The sequence below is a fragment of the Mesocricetus auratus genome, unplaced genomic scaffold (assembly GCF_017639785.1).
Source record: "Mesocricetus auratus isolate SY011 unplaced genomic scaffold, BCM_Maur_2.0 Super-Scaffold_100008, whole genome shotgun sequence".
In the NCBI taxonomy this organism is placed as follows: Eukaryota; Metazoa; Chordata; class Mammalia; order Rodentia; family Cricetidae; genus Mesocricetus; species Mesocricetus auratus.
The window spans coordinates 73,685,494-73,705,119 of record NW_024429192.1 but is presented as its reverse complement, the minus strand read 5'-3'; the positions used below and the strand labels follow the sequence as shown (position 1 = coordinate 73,705,119).

The following is a 19,626-nucleotide window of genomic DNA, read 5'->3' as shown; positions in this document are numbered from 1 at the left end:
AAGTGGGTAAGCCAAGGGAATTCAGAACCAAGGCAGAGAATGGCAGTTATTAAGTTGGTTGGTTGGTTTGACAGCCTCATATAGCCCAGGCTGGCCTGAAACTGGCTGTGTAGCGGAGGATAACCTTGTATCCACTAGGTAGATATGCCCTGTTTATATGGTGCTGGGCTTTGTTAAGCAGGTACTCTGCCAACTCAGCTACATCTTGACACTCATTATGTAGCTTGACTAGTCTGGAACTTACTATGTAGACCAGGCTGGCCTCAAACTTGAGATCCACCTACCTCTTCCTCCCCAGTGCTGGGATAGAAGGCGTGCCCCACCACACCTGGCTGGTTTGTTTTTTGAGATGGGTTTCGCTGTGTAGCCAAGGCTGGCCAGACTTGAACTCTGAATCAGTTTTCCAAGGACTGGCCTTACATGAGTTACCATACCTGGCTAACAACACACAAATCTGAGTTATTTCTGGGATTTTCTTAATAACTTTGGACTGGATACCCGCAAGCATGGAAAGTCAGAGTGCCACTGTGCGCTGCTTTGGGTCTCCATCTGTCCTGAGATGGGCTGACTGCCACTTTTCACTTTCCCGTCCTCGACTGTGGGTTCCATGGCTGCTCTGGTAAAGATCTGCCCATGTTCCCTGCTGCCTTGCCAGCCTATTCAGGAAGAAAGGTGCCATCAGCACACGCCTCTGGCCTCAGCAGCTGGGGTCTAGCCTGCAGGACACAGGCCTGGGATTCTACATCAACCAAAAAGATCTCATTAGGTAAGCAGTCTCTTCCATGGCCGGTGTTTCCTACGTGACTGCCAGTGGAGCAGTGTGGCTGTCTTGGTACCCTACACACAACATCTGAGTAGAGTCAGACCCAGAACTCCGAATAAGGATGGGGTGGGACTATCGGGGGAGGCCTCTGAGAGGGCCATAGAGGTTCCGAGCTTTCTGTGTTATGGGCTGCAGAACAAGAGCAAAGTCCAGACTAGGTGGGGTAAATTTACCTGAATACTAGTGCAGAGGGCCAGAGGATACCGGAGAGAAAGGCGGGTGTCCATTCAGCTCACCACTGTGCCCGGAGGCCCCTTCACTGGCTATCTTATCAATGCTGGAAGAATTCTTGGTGAACCTATCTATGTCTTCTGGCATCAAATGTCCAACAGAACCGAAATCTGAGAGAAAGCACATCACTGTGTATTCTGTTGAAAAGCTGTTTCTACCTTAGGGATCCGTCTGGGCTGTGGGCCTCCAGGCCTATCCGAGTGTTGCAGGGATGGGGTGGCTTCAGGACTCTGGGTTCTGACTGTACAGAAGGAGATAGCAGCGGCCAAGAGAAGTAGAGCTCCTTCAGCATCTCCATCTGGGGAGGGGTAGGAGACAGAGGAGCTCTTCATTCTGGAGAATCGCCAGCCAGCATCCTGCCCAGGCCCTGAATAGGCAGGCTTCAGAGTAGATGCTGCCCCCATGTGTTAGAGTGATCAGAGCAGCCAGTGGAGTTTAACCACATCTCTACTCAAAACACACTAAGGCTGATCCTCTAAGGGAATCTAATGTAGATGCCTAGCCTGCCTGCTCACACTGCATCATCCTTGGAAGGCCGGTCCACCTTAAGCCACAGCGCCCAGGCGCTGGCAGGTGGGATTTCCCGCGGGTGGGGAGCATGCGCATCCTCCATTGTAGGCCTGGGCAGGGTACTGGCGCTTCCTTTAGGGCACCAGCCTTCTAAGGGCACTTCTCGGTCTCCTACTTACACATGTCCTCAGTCAAGCCTGCGGCCTGAGTCAGGACGCAGAGGAACTTGGTGGCCCAACTCTAGTGTCTGCAAGTTGGGTAAGGTTTTGATACCCACGATGCCCCTCCCTTGTGATAGCAATCTTCCCCCATACCCTAGTGACTGCCAGGGGCCTTCAGCCTGCCCCGGGACTGTGCTTGGGGAGCACATAGGCCCAAGAGGGGTATCGGGCTAGGGCTTGCAAGCAAGAAAACCCGGCTTCGCACGGTCCTGCAAGTACGGAAGGTCGCAGCGCGTGCGTGGAACGGCGGGCTGGCCGGCAAGACTAGTCGGCCGCCGGCGCTCCGCCCTCGGCCCGCCCCCGCCGCGGCCCCGCCGCCGAGTCCACCTTAAGGGGCGCGCTGACATCAGCGCGCCGCCGCCGCCCGTGGGGTGGGATTTCCTCCGCTGCTGCTGCCGCGGATCCTGCGCCGCGTCCAGCCCGCGAGTCCGACCCCGGCCCGACCCGGCCGGCCCCGCCTGCCCGGCCCCGGGGAGGGATGCGGCGGCGCGGCGCCCAGGATGCCCCGCAGCCCCGGGACGCGCCTCAAACCCGCCAAGTACATCCCGGTGGCCACGGCAGCTGCGCTGTTGGTTGGCTCCAGCACCCTCTTCTTCGTATTCACGTGAGTCGGCGCCGGGTCCAGAGCCTGGTGGCAGCGGGGGCCGAGTGGGTGCCCGTGCCCCACCGGGGCAGCGGCGGGCTGGGCGGATTCGTTCCGGGAGCGGGGACAGGTGAATGCCTGGCCCATCTGAGCGTTCTAGCAGGCCCTGGGTGTGGCTGCAGCCCTTCCTTCCCGCGGAGCTTTGGAGAGGGGGACGCGTGTCACCCGGAGTCACTAGCCCTCCCCGCTGGCACAGTGGGAGCTGTGAGCCCCCCCTTGTCGCGGCCAGCACGTAAAGCCAAGTTATTCCTGCGATTCCCGCGTAGGTGTGGGTTGCCCCACAGCCGCGGCTGGTCACTCCGGCCTGGCTAGGGCCCTCCTATCCTCCCTGAGCACAATACTGTTAGAGGTTACAGGCCAGGCTGCACCCAGGCTCCATACCTACACTTCCAGCCACGAGGGACCAAAAGACCTCAGAGACCAGTTGTGGGGAGGGAGCGCTCTTGCTAGCCCGGCATCCAGTGGCTCCAGCCTCAGTTTCTTGACACAGCTGGCTCACAGGTCGTGGGGCTTTCCCTAGTGGTCAGTCTTGAGGATCCCAGAGCCTTGACTCAGCCTTGGTGACCAGAGGGATGGCTATTTATTTCCAGGTGGGACAGTCCCAGATGTGAGTGTGCCTGGGGTGGACCTGAGCCACCCAAACCCTCAGCAGCATTTGTGGGAGCCTGTTGGGGGAAGAGAGTCCTTACCTGGAGGCTGGGGTTGGGTGGGTGCCACCGCCTGCAAAGAACGAGTTTAAAAAAAGGTCTGTGTGGACGGCTTATTTCTGGCTCAAGAGAGCCTGTGTGTTCTTGTCACTCAGATGTCATGGAGTTGGGACAGGAATGGGTGGTGGTAGGTGGGATTTCAGAACTAAGACTAGAGGGGACAATCTTGGAAAATCCGGTCCTCCAGAGGTTGGAGTTGGATTGTGTTTCAGTGGGTTGTCTCAGGTACAGGTCAGTGTCTTTTAACTTTAAGACATGAAATATGGGAGGAAACGTTTTAAGAGAAATGAAAGTCCTCTGCCCTGCTCTTCTGGACTCCTGTAGCTTCAGAGGGTCCTTCCATGGTAGTCTCTGAGGTTGCTACCGTTCTCCTGGGCAGTGCTTCCTCTGCTCTTGAAGCCCGAGCTCTGGGCCCATACCTGTTGGTGCTCTTAAGGTGTGGGACTCCCTTTAGGGGACAGCCCTTTACCCTGTGGGTAGCCCACTCTGGCTGGCCTTGCAGTTGGGAGAATGTGGTATGACTTGGGCACCTCTCAGGCTATGTGCAGCCTCAACTGTCCCTTGCGTGAATCCCCGAGGTATGGGCATGACTGGCTAGGACCTTACCTGTCCCACCATGGCTTTGCTGGGGAACTCCAGGTGGTTCTGTTCTCAGAAAGGGTTCTGTTGGTGAACTCTGCTGATTTTGAGTATGCCAGGGTCCAGGCAGGTGTGGTAGCCATACTGGGTTAGGTGTTTATTTCAGGATAGGATTGGTATCCTCTCGGTGCCTCCCTCCTGTCCTGTTTTTGCCCCAGCTCACTGACACCCCAGACACCAAGAAAAGGGAGAGTTCTCCAGCCTACCCTTGATGTCTGTCTAGGGTCCTGGGACCTTACCTGGAGGCTAGTGACCCTCATGTCTCCCCTTTGCACAACTGAGTGTGAACTGCTCCCCTCAGGGCACGGTTTACTTCCACGTCAGGGAGAAGTGGAGCCTGAGGACTGAAGGACCAGGGACTCCTCCCAAACTAGCTCACCGAGAGGGTAGGCCCAGCAGACATGCAGGTTTCTTTCTAGAATAGTCTAGCGGTAAGCAAGGTATGAGACATGAGACAGATCTCTGGAGGTAGGGTGTTAGAGTGAGGTGGGTTCTAAGGGTTCTAAGCCCCTTTTCCAGGAAGCCTCCTGGACTCCTGCTGGGGTGTCTCTCTCTCTCTATGGTACAGTGCCAAGCTGGGTTTGGTGCTGGGTGGGTCCAGAGGCTTCCTCCAGGCCAGACTGCCCCACGTTTAAAAGGACATGGATAATGGATGCCCCAGGGTGGGAATGGCTGTCAGGTGGCCAACCCTAGAGCTGTTAAGCCATTCGGGCACCTGGGGAGGGAGAGCTGGTTCTTAGGTGGACCTGAGTCCTCTGCGTGGTTAGAAGCCTAGTCTGGGAGAGCAGATGGTCCGGGTCTGGGCCCTTGGCAGCCTTGGGGGACTCAGGTACTGAGTGACTGGAGCACCATGGGAGGGGACCAGGTTGTCCTGCTTGTGATGGAAGCTACTGCTCTTCTGAGCTAGTTTCTCATCTATCCAAGTGTCTAGGGACTGCACAGGGGGGTGCAGCTGCTTCCTACTCCAAAGCCCTGGGATGTCCAGGGTGAGTGGCTGCTGTTGTGGCTCCTGGATACCCTCAGGCCAACGATGCTCTCAGACAGTGTTAATGAAGAACTTGATTAAAAGAAAATGCCTTGAGTAAAAATTTTCCATTCTACATTTAGCTTTGGCAGATATTCTGTCCCTGAAGTCACCCCCTTACTGGGCAATGTCTCTCTGCTCGCCTAGGCAGGGCTCTAGACCTCCGCCTGGGTGGGGCACATGGTGATGGCTTGTGTTTTTGCCTAAGTTACTGTTGCTCAGAGGGCATCTCAGACCTAGAGTTCTTGGAGCCCCAGAGCTAGGAACACACACACACGGACACACACCCCACAGAGACACAGAGAGAGACACGCACATACACAAATAGACACCCCGAGAGAGACCAACAAATGCACACACATACGGATACCCCCCACACAGAGACACACAGACGCTGTACACACACACACACACACACACACACACACACACACACACACACACACACACACACACACACACCCCAATCCCTAGTAGGGGAAAGGGTCCCTAGGGCTGTAGCAGATAGCGCCTTCCTATTCACTGAAAGCCAGATGTCCCACCTGCAGACAGGGCCTCTAGCTTGCCTGACTTTTTCTCACCCTCCTGAAAGTTCGGGACTCAAAGTAGTGCCTGCAGGGGTATGTGGGCTGTCTCCAGCTGGGACCTCTTGGAGCCAGCCAGGGTGGGGCTGGCCTGGTGTGTCTGGTAGGCCCAGACTGGATAGGATGGATTCCACAGGCAAGCACTGTAACTTGCTTGAGTAGAGGACTAAGCAAATAAATACCTAGTGCTCCTGCCTGCCGCGTCCTTCGGGGAAGCTGGCATGTGCTCAATCATTCCCCTGTCTGTGTGTGTCCTCACACACCCTTGCAGTCTTCAGCGGCGCTCGTGTGCTCGTGCTTGCCCAGAGAGGCAGAGAGCTTGCCTGAGTCCCAGAGTGGTGGGCAGCTGACCTCAGTTAGAGGGAGGAGGTAGAGGAGGACGGGTGCACACATGGTGTATTCATGTGTGCCCGTGCGGCAGTCTCTGGGTATGAGCAAATGTGCGGGCATGTCTGTCTATATGGCCTATATGGCATGTGTCTGTACGGCCCACGGTAAGTGTCTCCATGCGAGTCTTCCTGCATGTGCCTGTGTCTGTAGCTGCTTGTCGTTCACACACGTGGAATGGTTGTCTGTGCTTCCATGCATTTGTGAGCTGCAAATTCGTGCTTCCGTGTGCATACATATACATATCTCTGGGTGTGTCTTGGAGCATGCTTGTATTCACATGCACTTGTGTCCATGTTTCTGCATGTGCCAGTATGTGCTGTGCTCCTCACTACAATCCCTGACCCTGCTCTACGCTCAGGCTTTCTAGGTCTAGACCCTATCCAGTCCCTGATGGGGAGACCACCAGGCCTTTTTCCCTTAAGAGGGGCTACCTAGGCTAGAAGGCCTCCAGCAGCATCTAGAGAGGACAGATGCTTGGGCCTGGACCTGGGCCAAGCATTAGGGGCTTAGAAATCATGCAAGGACAGTGATTTAGTGACTTTCCAGCTCAGAGTGCACCAGACCTTCTGACCCCTGAGGCGCCACTGGCCCTGCTGTAGGTTTATGCAGGTGGTACAGAGACCACCCAGCACCTCACCACCAAATGCTCCCCCACTGGTGCAAATTGCCAAACACACTCAAGGGCTGCCTCTTTGCTCCTCGGGCATCTCACTCAGGGTAACTGTCTGGTCCACATGGCCTGCTAAGGAGCCTGAGACTCAAAGGGCAACAGAATATAGGCTGCCAGGCTGGTGGGGAACTCTTCTGCCCTGGGAACTAGGTAGGCCCTTTCTACTTCATGGGGAGTACATCCCTGAGGCTAGCCCAAGTGAAAGCCAGGAGTCAGCCTGGCTCCAATGCCTGTGGTCTTCAGCTTCTTGTTTATAAAGAGGGAGACTTCATGGCTAGGAACACCAAGGGCTTCATGCAGGACAATGTCTTGTAAGGACTGAACCGGTGTCTGGGCTTCCCACGTACACGCCTAGCTGCTTTTTACACACCTGTGTCTGCCCCCCCTTTACAGCTGCCCTGAGGCTCCTGGCCACTTCTGCAGGTGGCACTAGGGTTTAATGCTTTTGACTTTCTAACATGGAGCCCAAATTTTTCCTTCGTACCCATGTGGACCCAGCCCCTCCCATCGTGCACTGCAGGGAGCTGGTGTTTTCTAGCAGGTCAAGCTGGAGCGGACCCTGTGCTAGCAGGCTTGGCTGCTTCTCTCAGGGGTGTTTCCCCTGCCTACTGAGTCCTTCACCGCCTGACTGGCTATAACCTCAGTGCGCCACCGTTGCTTTGCTGGACAGTATGGGTTGGAGGTCACAGACAGTGCTGTCAGTGTTTCAGGCAGGGATGGGGAATATAGAGGTGGTGTATGAGGGGTGAACACTCCTGCTGGACCCTCATGGCTGTGGCCTGCATCTTCATGCTGTATGTCCATGCTGGCCCAGGGAAGAGGACAGGGTGTCATGGCTGGTGGCCCCATAGAGGGTGCTGCCGTGGGAAGCAGGAGCTTTAAATAGCCTCTTGCTTCCCACTAAAAATAGTTCTGCTGCCATGGAGGTGGTTGCTGGGGCGGCGGGCCTGGCTCCTGGCCAAGGCAGGCGTGGGCGCACAACGTGGACTGTGCACCCGGGTGGCGGGTAACTGCGAGCCCTATCCGCGGCCGCCATCACTCTGTCTTGTGGTTAGGCCAGCCATGAGGGAATCCCCACTGGCCTAGCTCCACAGAGGATCAGACACAGGCAAAGGGAGTAAAGCCCTGTGTTCCCACCCGTCTCAGCCCCCAGTGACACCGAAGGAAACACTGGGAGCCTGAGGCCAGAGGGGCCCACTGCAGGGTCAGACCTGGGGGCCACAGACCTGGCATGTCACTGTGGAGGGGATTCTATTAAGGCCCCATCAAGGCCAAGACGGGAGTGTTTGAGGGAGATGCACAAAGCCCCTGCAGAGAAGCTATAGAGCCTTCTGGAAGGCTTCCTGGAAGAGGTGGCAGCCTGGGTTCCAAGTGCTGTGGGATGGTCAGACATGGAAGGGTTGGGTCATGTGCTTTTCCAGTGTTTCTAGGTCTCCTATGCTGCCACCTGGTGAGCAAGGTGGCAGACCCAAAAGAAGGAACTGTCAGGACTAGGACTGTGCCCCGCCAGAAAAAGGAGGATGTCCCACAGCACTGGCTGAGGCAAGGATGTGGCTCTCCATACCACAGAAAGTCCCTCTGCTGCCGGGCGTTGGCGGCACACACCTTTAATCCCAGCACTCGGGAGGCAGAGGCGGGCAGATCTCTGTGAGTTCGATGCCAGCCTGGTCTACAGAAGGAGTTCCAGGACAGCCTCCAATACAGACAAACCCTGTCTCAAAAAACCAAAAAAAAAAAAAAAAAAGAGTAGAACGTCCCCCTGCTGAGGAGCCGCATAGAGACACCGCTCTGGCATGGCCTGACGTAAGCTGCTGGGGAGCTCGCTGGCCTCAGTTCTCAGTCCCTGTCTGGGTCTCTTAGGAATCTGGCAGCCCAGACAGGTTGCAGCTGGGTTGGTTGAGCTCTGTGGCCCTAGGCTGATGAGGACCTCTCCAGAGTCTGTCCCCAGCTGTGAATTGCGTTCTTGAGGTGACCCCGAGGGTTGCCAGGTTCAGAGCTTGGCATGGTGGAGACAGCCAAGGAGTAGTGATAGGCTAAGATCTGTTTATGTGACTGCCTGTGGCCCTGCTAGTGGCCCTAGTGGGCCCAGATGCTTACGTGTGGCTTGCCTTCCTGACCTTGCCTTCCTCATACCCTCAGACCCAGCTCTCTGCCTATGGTTCATTGCAGGTGCCCATGGTTGACAAGGGCGGTGTCTCCAGCTATTCCTGTCTACAATGGCATCCTCTTCCTCTTTGTCTTGGCCAACTTCAGTATGGCCACCTTCATGGACCCTGGAGTCTTCCCCCGAGGTAGGTCCCTGTACAGGGCAGCTTGCTGCTGCTTTTCACTGGAGTGTCATTGGCTGATCTGGGATTCCAAGTAGGTGGGCTGTGCAGAGAGTAGAGAGGTCCTCTCCTGCTAGGAAACTCACCTTCCTGTACTCTTGCCACCCTACTGGGCTCCTGATGTTTAGCGGATGAGGACGAGGACAAGGAGGATGACTTCCGGGCCCCACTGTACAAGAATGTGGATGTGCGGGGCATCCAGGTCCGCATGAAGTGGTGTGCAACATGCCACTTCTACCGTCCACCCCGATGCTCACACTGCAGCGTCTGTGACAACTGTGTGGAGGTGACCACCCCTGCCCCTTCCCCACCAGGCCCTGTGCCCAGTTCCTCCCCACCATAAGTTCTGACACACTGCCCCTGCCAGGACTTTGACCACCACTGCCCCTGGGTCAACAACTGCATCGGACGGCGCAACTACCGCTACTTCTTCCTGTTCCTGCTGTCACTCAGTGCACACATGGTGGGTGTGGTGGCCTTTGGCCTGGTCTACGTGCTCAACCACTCAGAGGGGCTGGGAGCTGCCCACACCACCATCACGTATCCTTGATCCTCACATGGTCCAGCCCAAGGCGTGTGTCCCAGGGGGTCAGTGGGTACTTGTCTCTTCCAGCAGAAGAGTCCCTGTGCCTAGGCGAGAGGGGACCACACTGTGTCACTGCAGTGGGGGGTGGGGCCCCTGTTTTCTTGCCTCAGCTGTTGGCCTTAACGGGCCAGCATGGCTGTCATGTGTGTGGCTGGCCTTTTCTTCATTCCTGTCATCGGCCTCACTGGCTTCCACGTGGTACTGGTCACGCGGGGGCGCACCACCAATGAGCAGGTGCAAACCCTGTGGGCTGGGCCTCAGGAACCCTCACGAGAGGCTACTTAGGCAGCTGTGGGAGGAGGGGCTCAGGGTGTGGGGCCATGGCTGCCATCCCTTGCACACTTGCCACCCATGGACATCGCAGCCACCAATAACTCTCAAGGCTGGAGATGCGTCAGCTTCCTGCAAGGACAGACAGATAGAACCTGGGTATAGGGCACTGCTGGGCCCACCGTGCCCACACTGCCTCTAATGAAGACTGCTTTTAGGGACCCCACCCACCTTTGCCTGTCTCTCTACCTGTCCTGGGTGGCCAGGCTGGCTGAGGGGTCCCATGCCCACAGGTGACTGGGAAGTTCCGCGGGGGTGTGAACCCCTTCACCCGAGGCTGCTATGGGAACGTGGAGCACGTGTTATGCAGTCCCCTGGCGCCCCGGTGAGGCCCGGCCTGGGCAGGGGGACAAGGAGGCCTGTTCTGGGTGTGGGGTGGGCAGCCTCAGACCCTCAGCCTGGTTCCGTTCTGCTCTGGCCAGGTGGGGTTGGCCTGCCCTTGTCTGTTCTGGCTACTGACCTCTCTGTCCTGGCACAGGTATGTGGTGGAGTCCCCGAGGATGCCGCTCTCAATAAGCCTAAAGCCACCCTTCCTGAGGCCTGAGCTCCTGGAACGAGCTGTGCCCCTCAAGGTCAAACTTAGTGACAATGGACTGAAAGCTGGCCGCAGCAAGGTGGGGGTTTGGACTGGAGCGGGGAGGGAATGAGAGAGGGGTGTCCGGGTGGGGGCAGAAAGAAGAGGTAGAGGCACTGGGCAAGTTTTGTGCATGTGTCTAGAGCCACAAGAAGATACTATTTAAAAAACGTAAACTTCCAGCCAGGCAGTGGCGCACACCTTTAATCCCAGCGCTCAGGTGGCAAACAGGTGGGATCTCTGAGAGTTCGAGACCAGCCTGGTCTACAAAGGGAGCTCCAGGACAGCCAGGACTGTTACACAGAGAAACCTATCTTGAAAAAACAAAACAAAAGCCACACTTCACCCACCACTGTTCCCTCTTCGCTAGTCCAAGGGCAGTCTGGACCAGCTGGATGAGAAGCCTCTGGACCTTGGACCTCCATTGCCCCCCAAGATAGAGGCTGGTACCTTTGGGAGAGACCTGCAGACCCCGAGACCTGGCAGTGCTGGTGAGGTGGAGGGCAGCTAAAGAGAGGGCCATGGACTGGCCTTCGTGTGACTCCCGCATGACTGTAATCCCTCTTCCTAGAGAGTGCCCTATCAGTACAGAGGACCAGCCCCCCAACACCTGCCATGTATAAGTTCCGGCCAGCTTTCTCCACTGGCCCCAAGACACCCTTTTGTGGACCTAGTGAACAGGTAAGACCAGGCTTTGCCTCTGGGAAGGGCCCCAACTCTGGAGACAGCCCTGCCTCTGGGAAGGCCCCATACCTGGGAGGGAGGGATCTGTCCCTGGGGAAGGTCTGTCCCTGGAGACAGCCTTGTTTGGCCATGGTGTCCTGTTCCCATTCCTGTTGTGCTCCTGACAAGGCCATACTTGTCACAGAGTTGTCATGTGCATGCTGGCAGGACTCCATCCTGTGGGCATGCTGAGCTGGGGTCCTTGGAGGGGGCATGTGAGGTCATCCTGGCTTGGTATCTGTTTCTCTGTTGGAATTGCCCATAGACCAGGTGGGCAGCCTCGCCCTCTAGCAGTTAGGATGTCTGGAATTCCACCATTAGTCACTCTGTAAGACCCACGGGAAGCCCTCAGAAGAACTGAAGGTTTGTTTGAGAAAGCACATTTATTTTCCTGAGTTAAGTACTTCTTTGTCTACCACTGTGGAACAGTCTGCAGCATGGAGCAGCCTGCGGAATGTTCCCAAGGCTGCCATCCCTCCTAGAGGTTGCCTGAGAGACTAGTTCCTCACATCTAGAGTGGCTCTACCCTGGAGGCCTCCTTGCCTATCTGGTCCATTGTGTGAGAGAGTGAGCCTGGGCCCCTATGGGCAAGGGTCCATTCTAGGGGCAGTGTGGTAGCCCTGTTGCCCTGCAGGAGGGCTGTGTAGGTGGAACAGTGGGCTTCAGACCCCCTTCCTGTGCCCACCAAGAAATCCACAAGGCTGCCTGAGTACACAGGTTTTGGGATCTGAGGGGCTTGTGGCTCAACCCTAGTCACAGAGACTGAAAAAGCCCTGTGCCTATGGCTGAGGCCACTCTAGGTTGGAGAGACCTAAGACCACAGACCTTGTCTGCAGAAACCAGCTCTGTCTTGCCTTCCACTAAAGAGCCCCACCTTGGTTGGTTGCCTTAGGAAGGGTCCATGTAGCCTGTCTTAGTGATTGTGGGTAGAGGCAAGCCCCACACCACCTCTCCTTGGGAGACAAACTCTAGGAATGTGCCGAGTCATCTGTTCCAACTCCTGTCCATAGTAGGCACGGGAGGGGTGTGTGTGTGTGTGTGTTGGGGGGGTTTGTTCTGTAGATTGTATTAGTTGTTCTTGCTTCCATGGCTGGTGTATTGAACTGCAGCTCAGAGTTTTTGGTGCTGTAAGGGGTGAGGGGTGGGCAATGGTGAGAGTGCCCTGTCCTCCTACAGGTCCCGGGCCCTGACTCCCTTACTCTGGCAGATGACAGCACTCACAGTCTAGACTTTGTGTCCGAGCCCAGCCTGGATCTCCCAGACCACGGGCCTGGTGGCCTGCATCCTACCTATCCCCCTTCCCCAACCCTCAATGCCACCGATGCCTTCTCAGGTGCCTTACGCTCCCTGAGTCTCAAGGCTGCCAGCCGGCGGGGTGGGGACCACATGACCCTGCAGCCGCTGCGCTCTGAAGGCGGGCCCCCCACACCCCACCGTGGTCTCTTTGCTCCTCATGCACTGCCCAACCGAAATGGCAGCCTGTCCTATGACAGCCTACTTAACCCTGGCTCACCCAGCGGCCATGCTTGTCCCACACACCCCTCGATTGGCATGGCCAGCTATCATTCACCCTACCTGCACCCTGGGCCATCAGATCCACCACGGCCCCCACCCCGCAGCTTCAGTCCTGTGCTGGGTCCCCGACCTAGGGAACCCTCTCCTGTGCGCTATGACAACCTGTCTCGGACCATCATGGCCTCCATCCAGGAGCGCAAGGACAGGGAAGAGCGTGAACGGCTGCTGCGCTCCCAGACTGACTCACTCTTTGGCGATTCTGGTGTCTATGATACACCCAGCTCCTACAGCCTGCAACAGGCCAATGTGTTAACAGAAGGTCCCCGTGGCTCTGGGCTGCGCTATGGCTCCAGGGATGATCTTGTGGCTGGGCCTGGCTTCGGTGGTGCCCGAAATCCTGCTTTGCAGACGTCAATGTCCTCACTGTCGAGCTCTATGAGTCGGGCACCACGGACATCTTCTTCCTCCCTGCAGGCTGACCAGGCCAACAACAATGCCCCAGGAACCCGGCCTGGCAGTGGTTCGCACAGGTCACCTGCCCATCAGGGCCTGCCTTCCCCACCAGGCACTCCCCGATCGCCCTCTTACACAGGCTCCAAGGCTGTCGCCTTCATCCACACGGACCTCCCAGACCGGGCACCCTCACTGGCTATGCAGAGGTGGGTACCCAGTCGTGTAGATGGGTTTCTCTATCTATGCAGGGCCCCTTATGACCTGGTTCTCCCAGATCTTCCTGGAGACCCGTGGTTGTCTGCAGGGACAGTGCAAGGTGGGTGGGCCCTACCTTGTCTTCAAGGCCCCTAGTTACCCTGTTGTGGAAAGTTTGGCTCTGGGTACAAAATGCATGTGGGAACAGACACATTTGCATGCTGAACAGTCACAGACTTGGCCCAGGGCCCTCCCTGGAGCCAGCCATACATGGCTCTGCAGACTCCTGCCTTCCCAGGGTCTTGATGTATGCTTGAGATGCTGAGAGTGAGGTATGTTGTCTCACCACAACTGATGCATACTTGAGCATGCAGCCCCAGGAAGCAGGGGGCCTCCAGGCATAAAAACGGGGAAGGGCAGGTGGGCCCCCGGCACCTGAGCATTGGTGAGGTCTGAGAGGAGACCCTGTTTAGGCTATGTGGCTACAAAGAACCCATGGGCACCCCTTCCTGTGCAGGAGCCTCTTTGGCTTTCTCAGGAGTGGTGAAATAGGGAAACCAGCTACAGGTCTCTCAGGAGGATAGGAGTGCTGCCCTTCTTCCTGAGACAGTGGGGAAGAGCTGGGAGTCCTCTACTGCGCTTCCCAATTTCAAGGCCAGTGGGCGGGGTAGGGCCAGAGACTCAGGCTAGCTGCTCTTTGTCTGATCCAACTGGGAGAGATCAAGGTACCCGTGAGGAAGACAGCAGTTCTGGCAATGTCTGTCTGTCCTGTGATAGCACAATCCTCTTAAGCACGAGGACTGCCTAGGTTCACATCTGCATGTGTCCTATTGCCCACTGTCCTGTGTTTACTGTGTGTGCATGTTTTGATGCAGGGATCACCCTCAGCTGAAGACCCCCCCAAGTAAGCTTAACGGGCAGTCCCCGGGCATGGCCCGTCTGGGGCCTGCTGCCAGCCCCATGGGGCCCAACGCCAGCCCTGCCCGGCACACGCTGGTTAAGAAGGTGTCCGGCGTGGGTGGGACTACGTACGAAATCTCGGTGTAAGGACTGAGCACCACTCATCTGCTGTGACCCCACGGGGACCAGGACCCCCACAGTAGCTCCCCCACCCCCATCAACTTCTCTGCCCCAGGGAGAGGAGGCCACCCAAGCCTGGTGTGGACACATCAACAGGAAAGGAAGCTCCGCCTCCACAGCTTGTGCTGCAGCCTCTGCCTGCCCGTCCACTGTCTACTCACAGGGCAGATGGACCCAAGGCTGTGATGGGGGCCTGGACTGCCTCCTCCATCAGCCCGTCTCAGCCCTGCACCCTATTGCCCTCAGTCCCCAAGGCCAGTCCCCAACGGTCCCATGGGCCGACTGCATCCTTTCCGGATGGGTTGCTGTAGCCCCATGCTCCCAGCTGCTCCTAATACATGGCCTTTCACTGACCTAGCTGGTAGCTTGTTGCTTGGCAAGGCCTGTGCTTTGCAGGGAGTGTAGCCCTGGCCTGCTCTGGGTTGTGATGGATGGATGGACAGATAATGTAGCTGTATCAGGGGTCCCAGCTCCCTGTGTTCCTGTCTCGCCTGGCTGGTGGGTTTATGTTCCTGTGTCTGTATGCTGTGCTGCCGTGCCGCGTCTCCTGTGTTAGTGCTCGGCTGCCACTGTTCTCTCATCAAAGCCTTAACTTCTGCTTTATGCTCTTGTGGGAGGTGATGGGGTGGTAGGCCAGAGCAGGGAGGGGCCAGATGCTGCCCCAGGGACTGGTGGGGCCTGGAGCGCCCGCCCTCCCTCCCAGGCCTTCCCTGCCAAACTGGAGAGTCCTCACCCCAAAGCATACAGAGTTCCCAGCACTGGCTTGACCAGTGCCGCTGGAAAGCACATCAGGGAGGGTCGGTTCTCCCCCTGGCGTCAGGGACCCGAGTAAGCACATGGCAGCGTCTGCTTGCATTGTCTGTTTTACGTTTTTATATTTACATCTATATATCTATAATTTTATTAAAAAAAGGAAAAATCATTTTGATCCTTTCCTTGGCAAGACTACGGCTGTGGATGCAGGGGAGGGTGTCAGGAAGGGGGTTGGCCAGCTGGCACAGGGTGGCACATTCCTCTTGGACATTTCTGATGACATGCCAAGTCAGGCCTAGTTGGTAACGGGCCTTCAGCTGGTAAGTGCACAGGTCTCTAACCCCCAGTCTGTCATGCCAGATGGCAGGGTGTGTGGTGAGAGCCGCAGCTGAGGCGGGTGCAGTGGGAGTGCACATGGGGCCCACGGACAGCTCTGCAGAAATGACTGTACTCTCCAGAGTTCACTCTTCCGTGCTGCATGCCAGGGAGGGATTGGAGAGTGCCAGGAAGCCACATTCTTCTGAGTTAGGGCTCAGAGCAGGACTTGGGGAGGGCTGGGCTAGGTCCAATATTTTGGGGAGGGATTTCCAGGGACTCGGGAGGTGTCCAGAACCTAGGGTCCCATAGCCGTACCCCAGCTGACCTCCGCCTTTTTGCTTCTCTCTCACGGACATCGGCCCACAGGGGGCGAATTGGCACCTGTAGTCGTGGATGGGGGTGGCGTGGTCCGCCTAGGGGGACTCCTGGCCTGCACCTGTGCCACCTTGGCCATCCCGAGGAACACCCGCCGCTGCGGGGCCCCTGGAGCGTGGCCGCTGGGGCGCCCCCCCGTGGGACCATTTGTCGGCTACACTCTGCTGCATCCAGCCTTTTCCCCAGCCTCTCGGGTCCCTAGCAGGACACCAGTAGGTGACTCGAGGGCCACGGACAAGCTGCTGGGGATTCAGAAGACCTTGCTGCTTTAGACTTAGAGTGGGGCTGGGTGTGGCCCAGGATCCCCATCCATTCCCTATCAACCAGCCACATCTTGACTGATCAGTCTGCCAGGGCCCATGGCCCTGTGTCCAGGTGACCTCAGGAAGTCCCCCCCACCTGCTGCAGGGGCTCAGTGCCCCACTGGGGGTGGCCCCAGAGCTACTGGGAACCAGCATGACGTTCACCCCAGCCTCCCTATTCCTTCCAAGCACTTTAAGCCACTTCCTCTGGGGAGCCCAGGCCTCTGTGGGTTGGACTGGGGTGGGGGTCTCAGGTCATTGCAGGTTACTGCACCCCTCCACTCTACCCCAAGCACACGAGCAGATGCCTTAAAGTCCTGGAGCTGCCAGCCAGCCTGAGGGGGCACTGACCTGGTCCATCCACCTCTGCCTCCTCCCTGCCTGACCCCACCTGGGCTGTTGTATTCAGGGGTGATACTCTAGGAACACCCCAGCCTGCAGGCCTGGGTGCCCCTAGAAGGGCAGAACAGAGCCCCTGCCAACCCCCAGTTTCGCACAGGGGCCCTGTCCTGGGATCCACTCCAGGGAGCAGCCCTGTGTCTCCCATTTGGGGACACAGAACCCACAAAGTTCTCTTCTGTCCTACAGGATTTCCCTCTTTCAACTACCCTAATAAATTTTTTTGTGTTTACCTCCATGGCACTATCCAGCAATGTGAATCCCCTTACTTTAGTCTTGGACAGTGCCAGGAGGCTGATCTGACAGGGACCTGGGATGAGGGGTTGATAGCCCTGACAGGGTTGACAAGGTGGGGTGGGTCAGTAGATTCAGAGCTCTGACGTCTGGGGTCCTCAGGAGGGCCTGGTCCAGGAGGTGAACCCCAAGGACTCCTGCAATTGCCTAACTATAGTCTTCTAGGGGAGACCAGCCTGCTGTACCCTCAAGCTCCAGGAGGCCTTTGTGTATGAATACCCTTGGGGGCAGATAGGAGCCAATACTGGGATCTGAGGCAGGGGCCCCAACACCAAAACTCAACTACCAGAGCAAGAGCGCTTCAGAAAGTTCCCAAACGTCTTCCCCCAATGCCCCAGTTTCCATGGAAACAAGCTTACATGCAAAGTGTGTCATGACTGTATGTCTAGCTGCAGGCCCAGCCCTCAGGACAAGCCCCGCCTCCACCCTTCTCTGCAGCTCCTGGTAGGTACTGTGTGCAGCAGTGCTGTAGGCAGGAACCAGTAAGGCCACTGGGTCCCCGGGGCAGCACCAGCCACCTGGCCTCCTCCTTGCTGGGGCCTCTGGGCCTCCGGCCTAGAAAGGCAGGAAGTCGTCCACCTCGAGGCGCAAGAAGGGGCCTAGTAGGGCCCTGAGCTTCCAGACGGCGGCTCGGCTCAGCAGGGGTGGCACCAGCCCCTCGAAGGGTGCAGGGTCCACCACGTACACGTAGGCCGCCGTGCAGGCCAGCAGAGCACCCAGCAGCAGCCTCAAGGCCAGCAGCCTGCAGGTGGTGGCAATTAAGGGGTAGGGAACGCCCATGGGGATGATCCTGGGGGGCTGGGCTGTGCCCAGAAAGTGACCTACCAGAGCTGGCCCTTTAGGCCCTCGGAACATCCCAGCTGTGGCCTGCCTTTCTGTCGGGGAGGGGACTGGGTCAGAACCTGTCCTCAGTACCTTGAGGGCCTTGGGGAAGGGCAGATCCTTAGATCTGAGGTGCCCACAGTATATACGGACCCTGCCCTTTCCCCCTCCCTTCCCAAGGACAGTCTTTTGCAACCCCCGCTCTAGGCCTGAGACCTGGTCTCTGAAGTTCCATTTCTCAGAGTCTCCCTAGCAGTACCCTGGGAGGGGCCTCTGGAATCTGGAAGGGATAGGGCAGGGACTCACCTCCATGCATGCCATTTGCTGCTGCTGCTGCTGCTGCTTCCTAGCCTGAGTGCGGCATTGAGCCCTCTCCCTGGGGGGATCACACTGTGAGGTCCACGCAGCCCTCGCCCCCAGCCTGGCACCACCTCTTCTGTGGGACTGGAGATAGTAACGGTCCACCCCATCCCGACCTGGTTCAGCCCGGGGTCCCTGCATCACCCCAGAATCTCAAGCTGAATGTCCTCCATCTGATCCAGCACACCCCGGATGTCCTTCTTGAGGTTCTAGGAGGCAGAGGAGGTGAAGCTGGCCCCCTGCCCCTCCTCTGTGCTGTACCCACCCCTCTCCTGGCCATCTTCCCTACCGTGGCCCTCTGATGACCTACCAGGAGCCCCGTGGCCTGGTTGTTCAGAGCCATGTGCACCTCAGCCACACCGTCCCACACCTGGGGGCAGGGAATGGGGACTGCATCACACTCAAGGACACAGCAGGGGCTCCCTCCCACCACCTGCCAGAGAGGCACCTCAGTAATGGCCATCTTCTTCCTCTCAAAGGACAGTCGGATCTGTTGCAGCTCACTCTGGGTGGGGAGGAACAATGTGGGCACAGGAACCTGCTCCCTGCTCCCCAGGCCAAGCCCCGCCCCCAGGGCCCACCTAAAGGACTCTTCCCCCCTGAAGAGCTCCTGCTGCTGCAACAGCTGCACAGGTACCCTGTCTTCCAGGGGCTGGGTGCTGGCTGACTCAGGGGACTGTGGGAAAGCCCCCGGGTCACACCCAAGGCTGTGGACAGCTCGAGGTGCTGCTGCATGGGTCCGGGGTTGCGCATTCCCGCTTACCCAGGCCAGGGATGTGCAGCTTGAGTGCTCGGCACACAGAGGCAGGAACTGCTGCCCTGGCCCCAGGAGGGCCCCCAGCTGCTCCCGGAGGTCCTGGTTTTGCCTTTTCTGGGGTCGAGGGACACAAAGAAGGGGTCACCTGCCCTGGTTGCTTCTCAGGCAGGAAAAAAGCAGATGAACTTGGGTAACTTGGGCAGGGGCTGTGAGGAGCATTGGCCCATGGGATGCACTCACCAGGCTGTGGTTCTCCTGCTCCAGCTGTAGAAAGGAGTGCTCGGCAACCCCCAGTGTCCCACTCTGGAGCTGCGTGGGAGCTGTCCTGGGTGAGGCTGTGGCCCCTCCTCCGGAAGGCAGGGTTGGACATGGGCAGGGCTTGGGTCCTGAGGTGGGGGATCCTGTCTGCCTAGGTGGCCCCTGTTCATGGCCTGGGTGCAGGGGCCAGCTCCATTCTACCTCGGCCTCTGCTTCTTGTCTGGACCCCGCTGGCTCTCGAGCTCTCTGTCTTGGCATATCTCCTTCTTCGCTTGACAAAAACATCCCAGGTGCCTCTCCTCCCACTCTGGTTCCCCCACCCCCTGTCCCTGGAGCAGGAAAAGGTCTGGAAGACTCTAATGACTGAGTGGATTGAAGGGGGGCCAGACAGGGCCACCTTACAAATCCCTGACAGGGCTGATCCAGGCATCCTCCATGATTGCTGGGAGCTGGGGCTGGGGGACACTGGGGATGAGAGTGTCCGCAGGGCCCCAGGGGTTTTGGCCCCTCCATCCCTCCCTGTGACCCCTTCCTGACCCAAGGTCCAGGCTCTGGCCTGGCTGACCTGCCACTCTCTTTGAGAGCACTTTAGATGTCACCTTGGTTCACAAGTCTACCCAGGGTGACAGTCACAAAGGCCTGGGTACAGTCATGGAGGTCACAATGGGCTGGGGCAGAGGCAAGGCTAGTGGCCACTCTTGCCTCAGCCCTGTTCTCCCTATCCCCAGAGCCCCCGGGACTATGTCTTTCCTCTGTGTGTGGA

At 57.8% G+C, this 19,626-nt stretch overlaps 2 protein-coding genes across 8 annotated transcripts; one reads left to right on the top strand and one right to left on the bottom strand.

The window, feature by feature from the left end:
• Window positions 1-1,711: 1,711 nt before the first annotated feature.
• On the top strand, window positions 1,712-16,610 carry Zdhhc8 (zinc finger DHHC-type palmitoyltransferase 8). Of its 5 annotated transcripts, none has more exons than XM_013118726.3 (11): window positions 1,712-1,822; window positions 8,612-8,733; window positions 8,898-9,055; window positions 9,137-9,309; window positions 9,487-9,589; window positions 9,919-10,010; window positions 10,164-10,299; window positions 10,630-10,750; window positions 10,831-10,940; window positions 12,159-13,156; window positions 15,663-16,610. In XM_013118726.3, the coding sequence occupies exons 2-11, from the start codon at window positions 8,697-8,699 to the stop codon at window positions 15,871-15,873; spliced, it is 2,139 nt and encodes a 712-aa protein (XP_012974180.1). In that variant the 5' UTR covers window positions 1,712-1,822; window positions 8,612-8,696; the 3' UTR covers window positions 15,874-16,610. The 5 variants fall into 5 exon arrangements, with proteins under 5 accessions (XP_012974180.1, XP_021087145.1, XP_005077580.1 ...); XM_005077523.4 differs by lacking the exon at window positions 1,712-1,822 and adding an exon at window positions 2,154-2,389; XM_005077524.4 differs by lacking the exons at window positions 1,712-1,822; window positions 15,663-16,610 and adding exons at window positions 2,156-2,389; window positions 14,021-15,147.
• Window positions 16,611-17,021: 411 nt separating this feature from the next.
• Ccdc188 (coiled-coil domain containing 188) lies at window positions 17,022-19,376 on the bottom strand. 3 transcript variants are annotated; one of them, XM_040751174.1, is made up of 8 exons: window positions 18,846-19,376; window positions 18,612-18,719; window positions 18,297-18,353; window positions 18,159-18,218; window positions 17,993-18,057; window positions 17,795-17,864; window positions 17,492-17,590; window positions 17,022-17,408 (listed from the first exon to the last, which is right to left on the bottom strand). In XM_040751174.1, exons 1-8 carry the CDS (start codon window positions 19,374-19,376, stop codon window positions 17,052-17,054), a joined length of 1,347 nt encoding a protein of 448 aa, XP_040607108.1. In that variant the 3' UTR covers window positions 17,022-17,051. The 3 variants fall into 3 exon arrangements, with proteins under 3 accessions (XP_040607108.1, XP_040607110.1, XP_040607109.1); XM_040751176.1 differs by having other exon boundaries at window positions 17,492-17,541; XM_040751175.1 differs by lacking the exon at window positions 17,492-17,590.
• Between the last annotated feature and the right edge of the window lie 250 nt (window positions 19,377-19,626).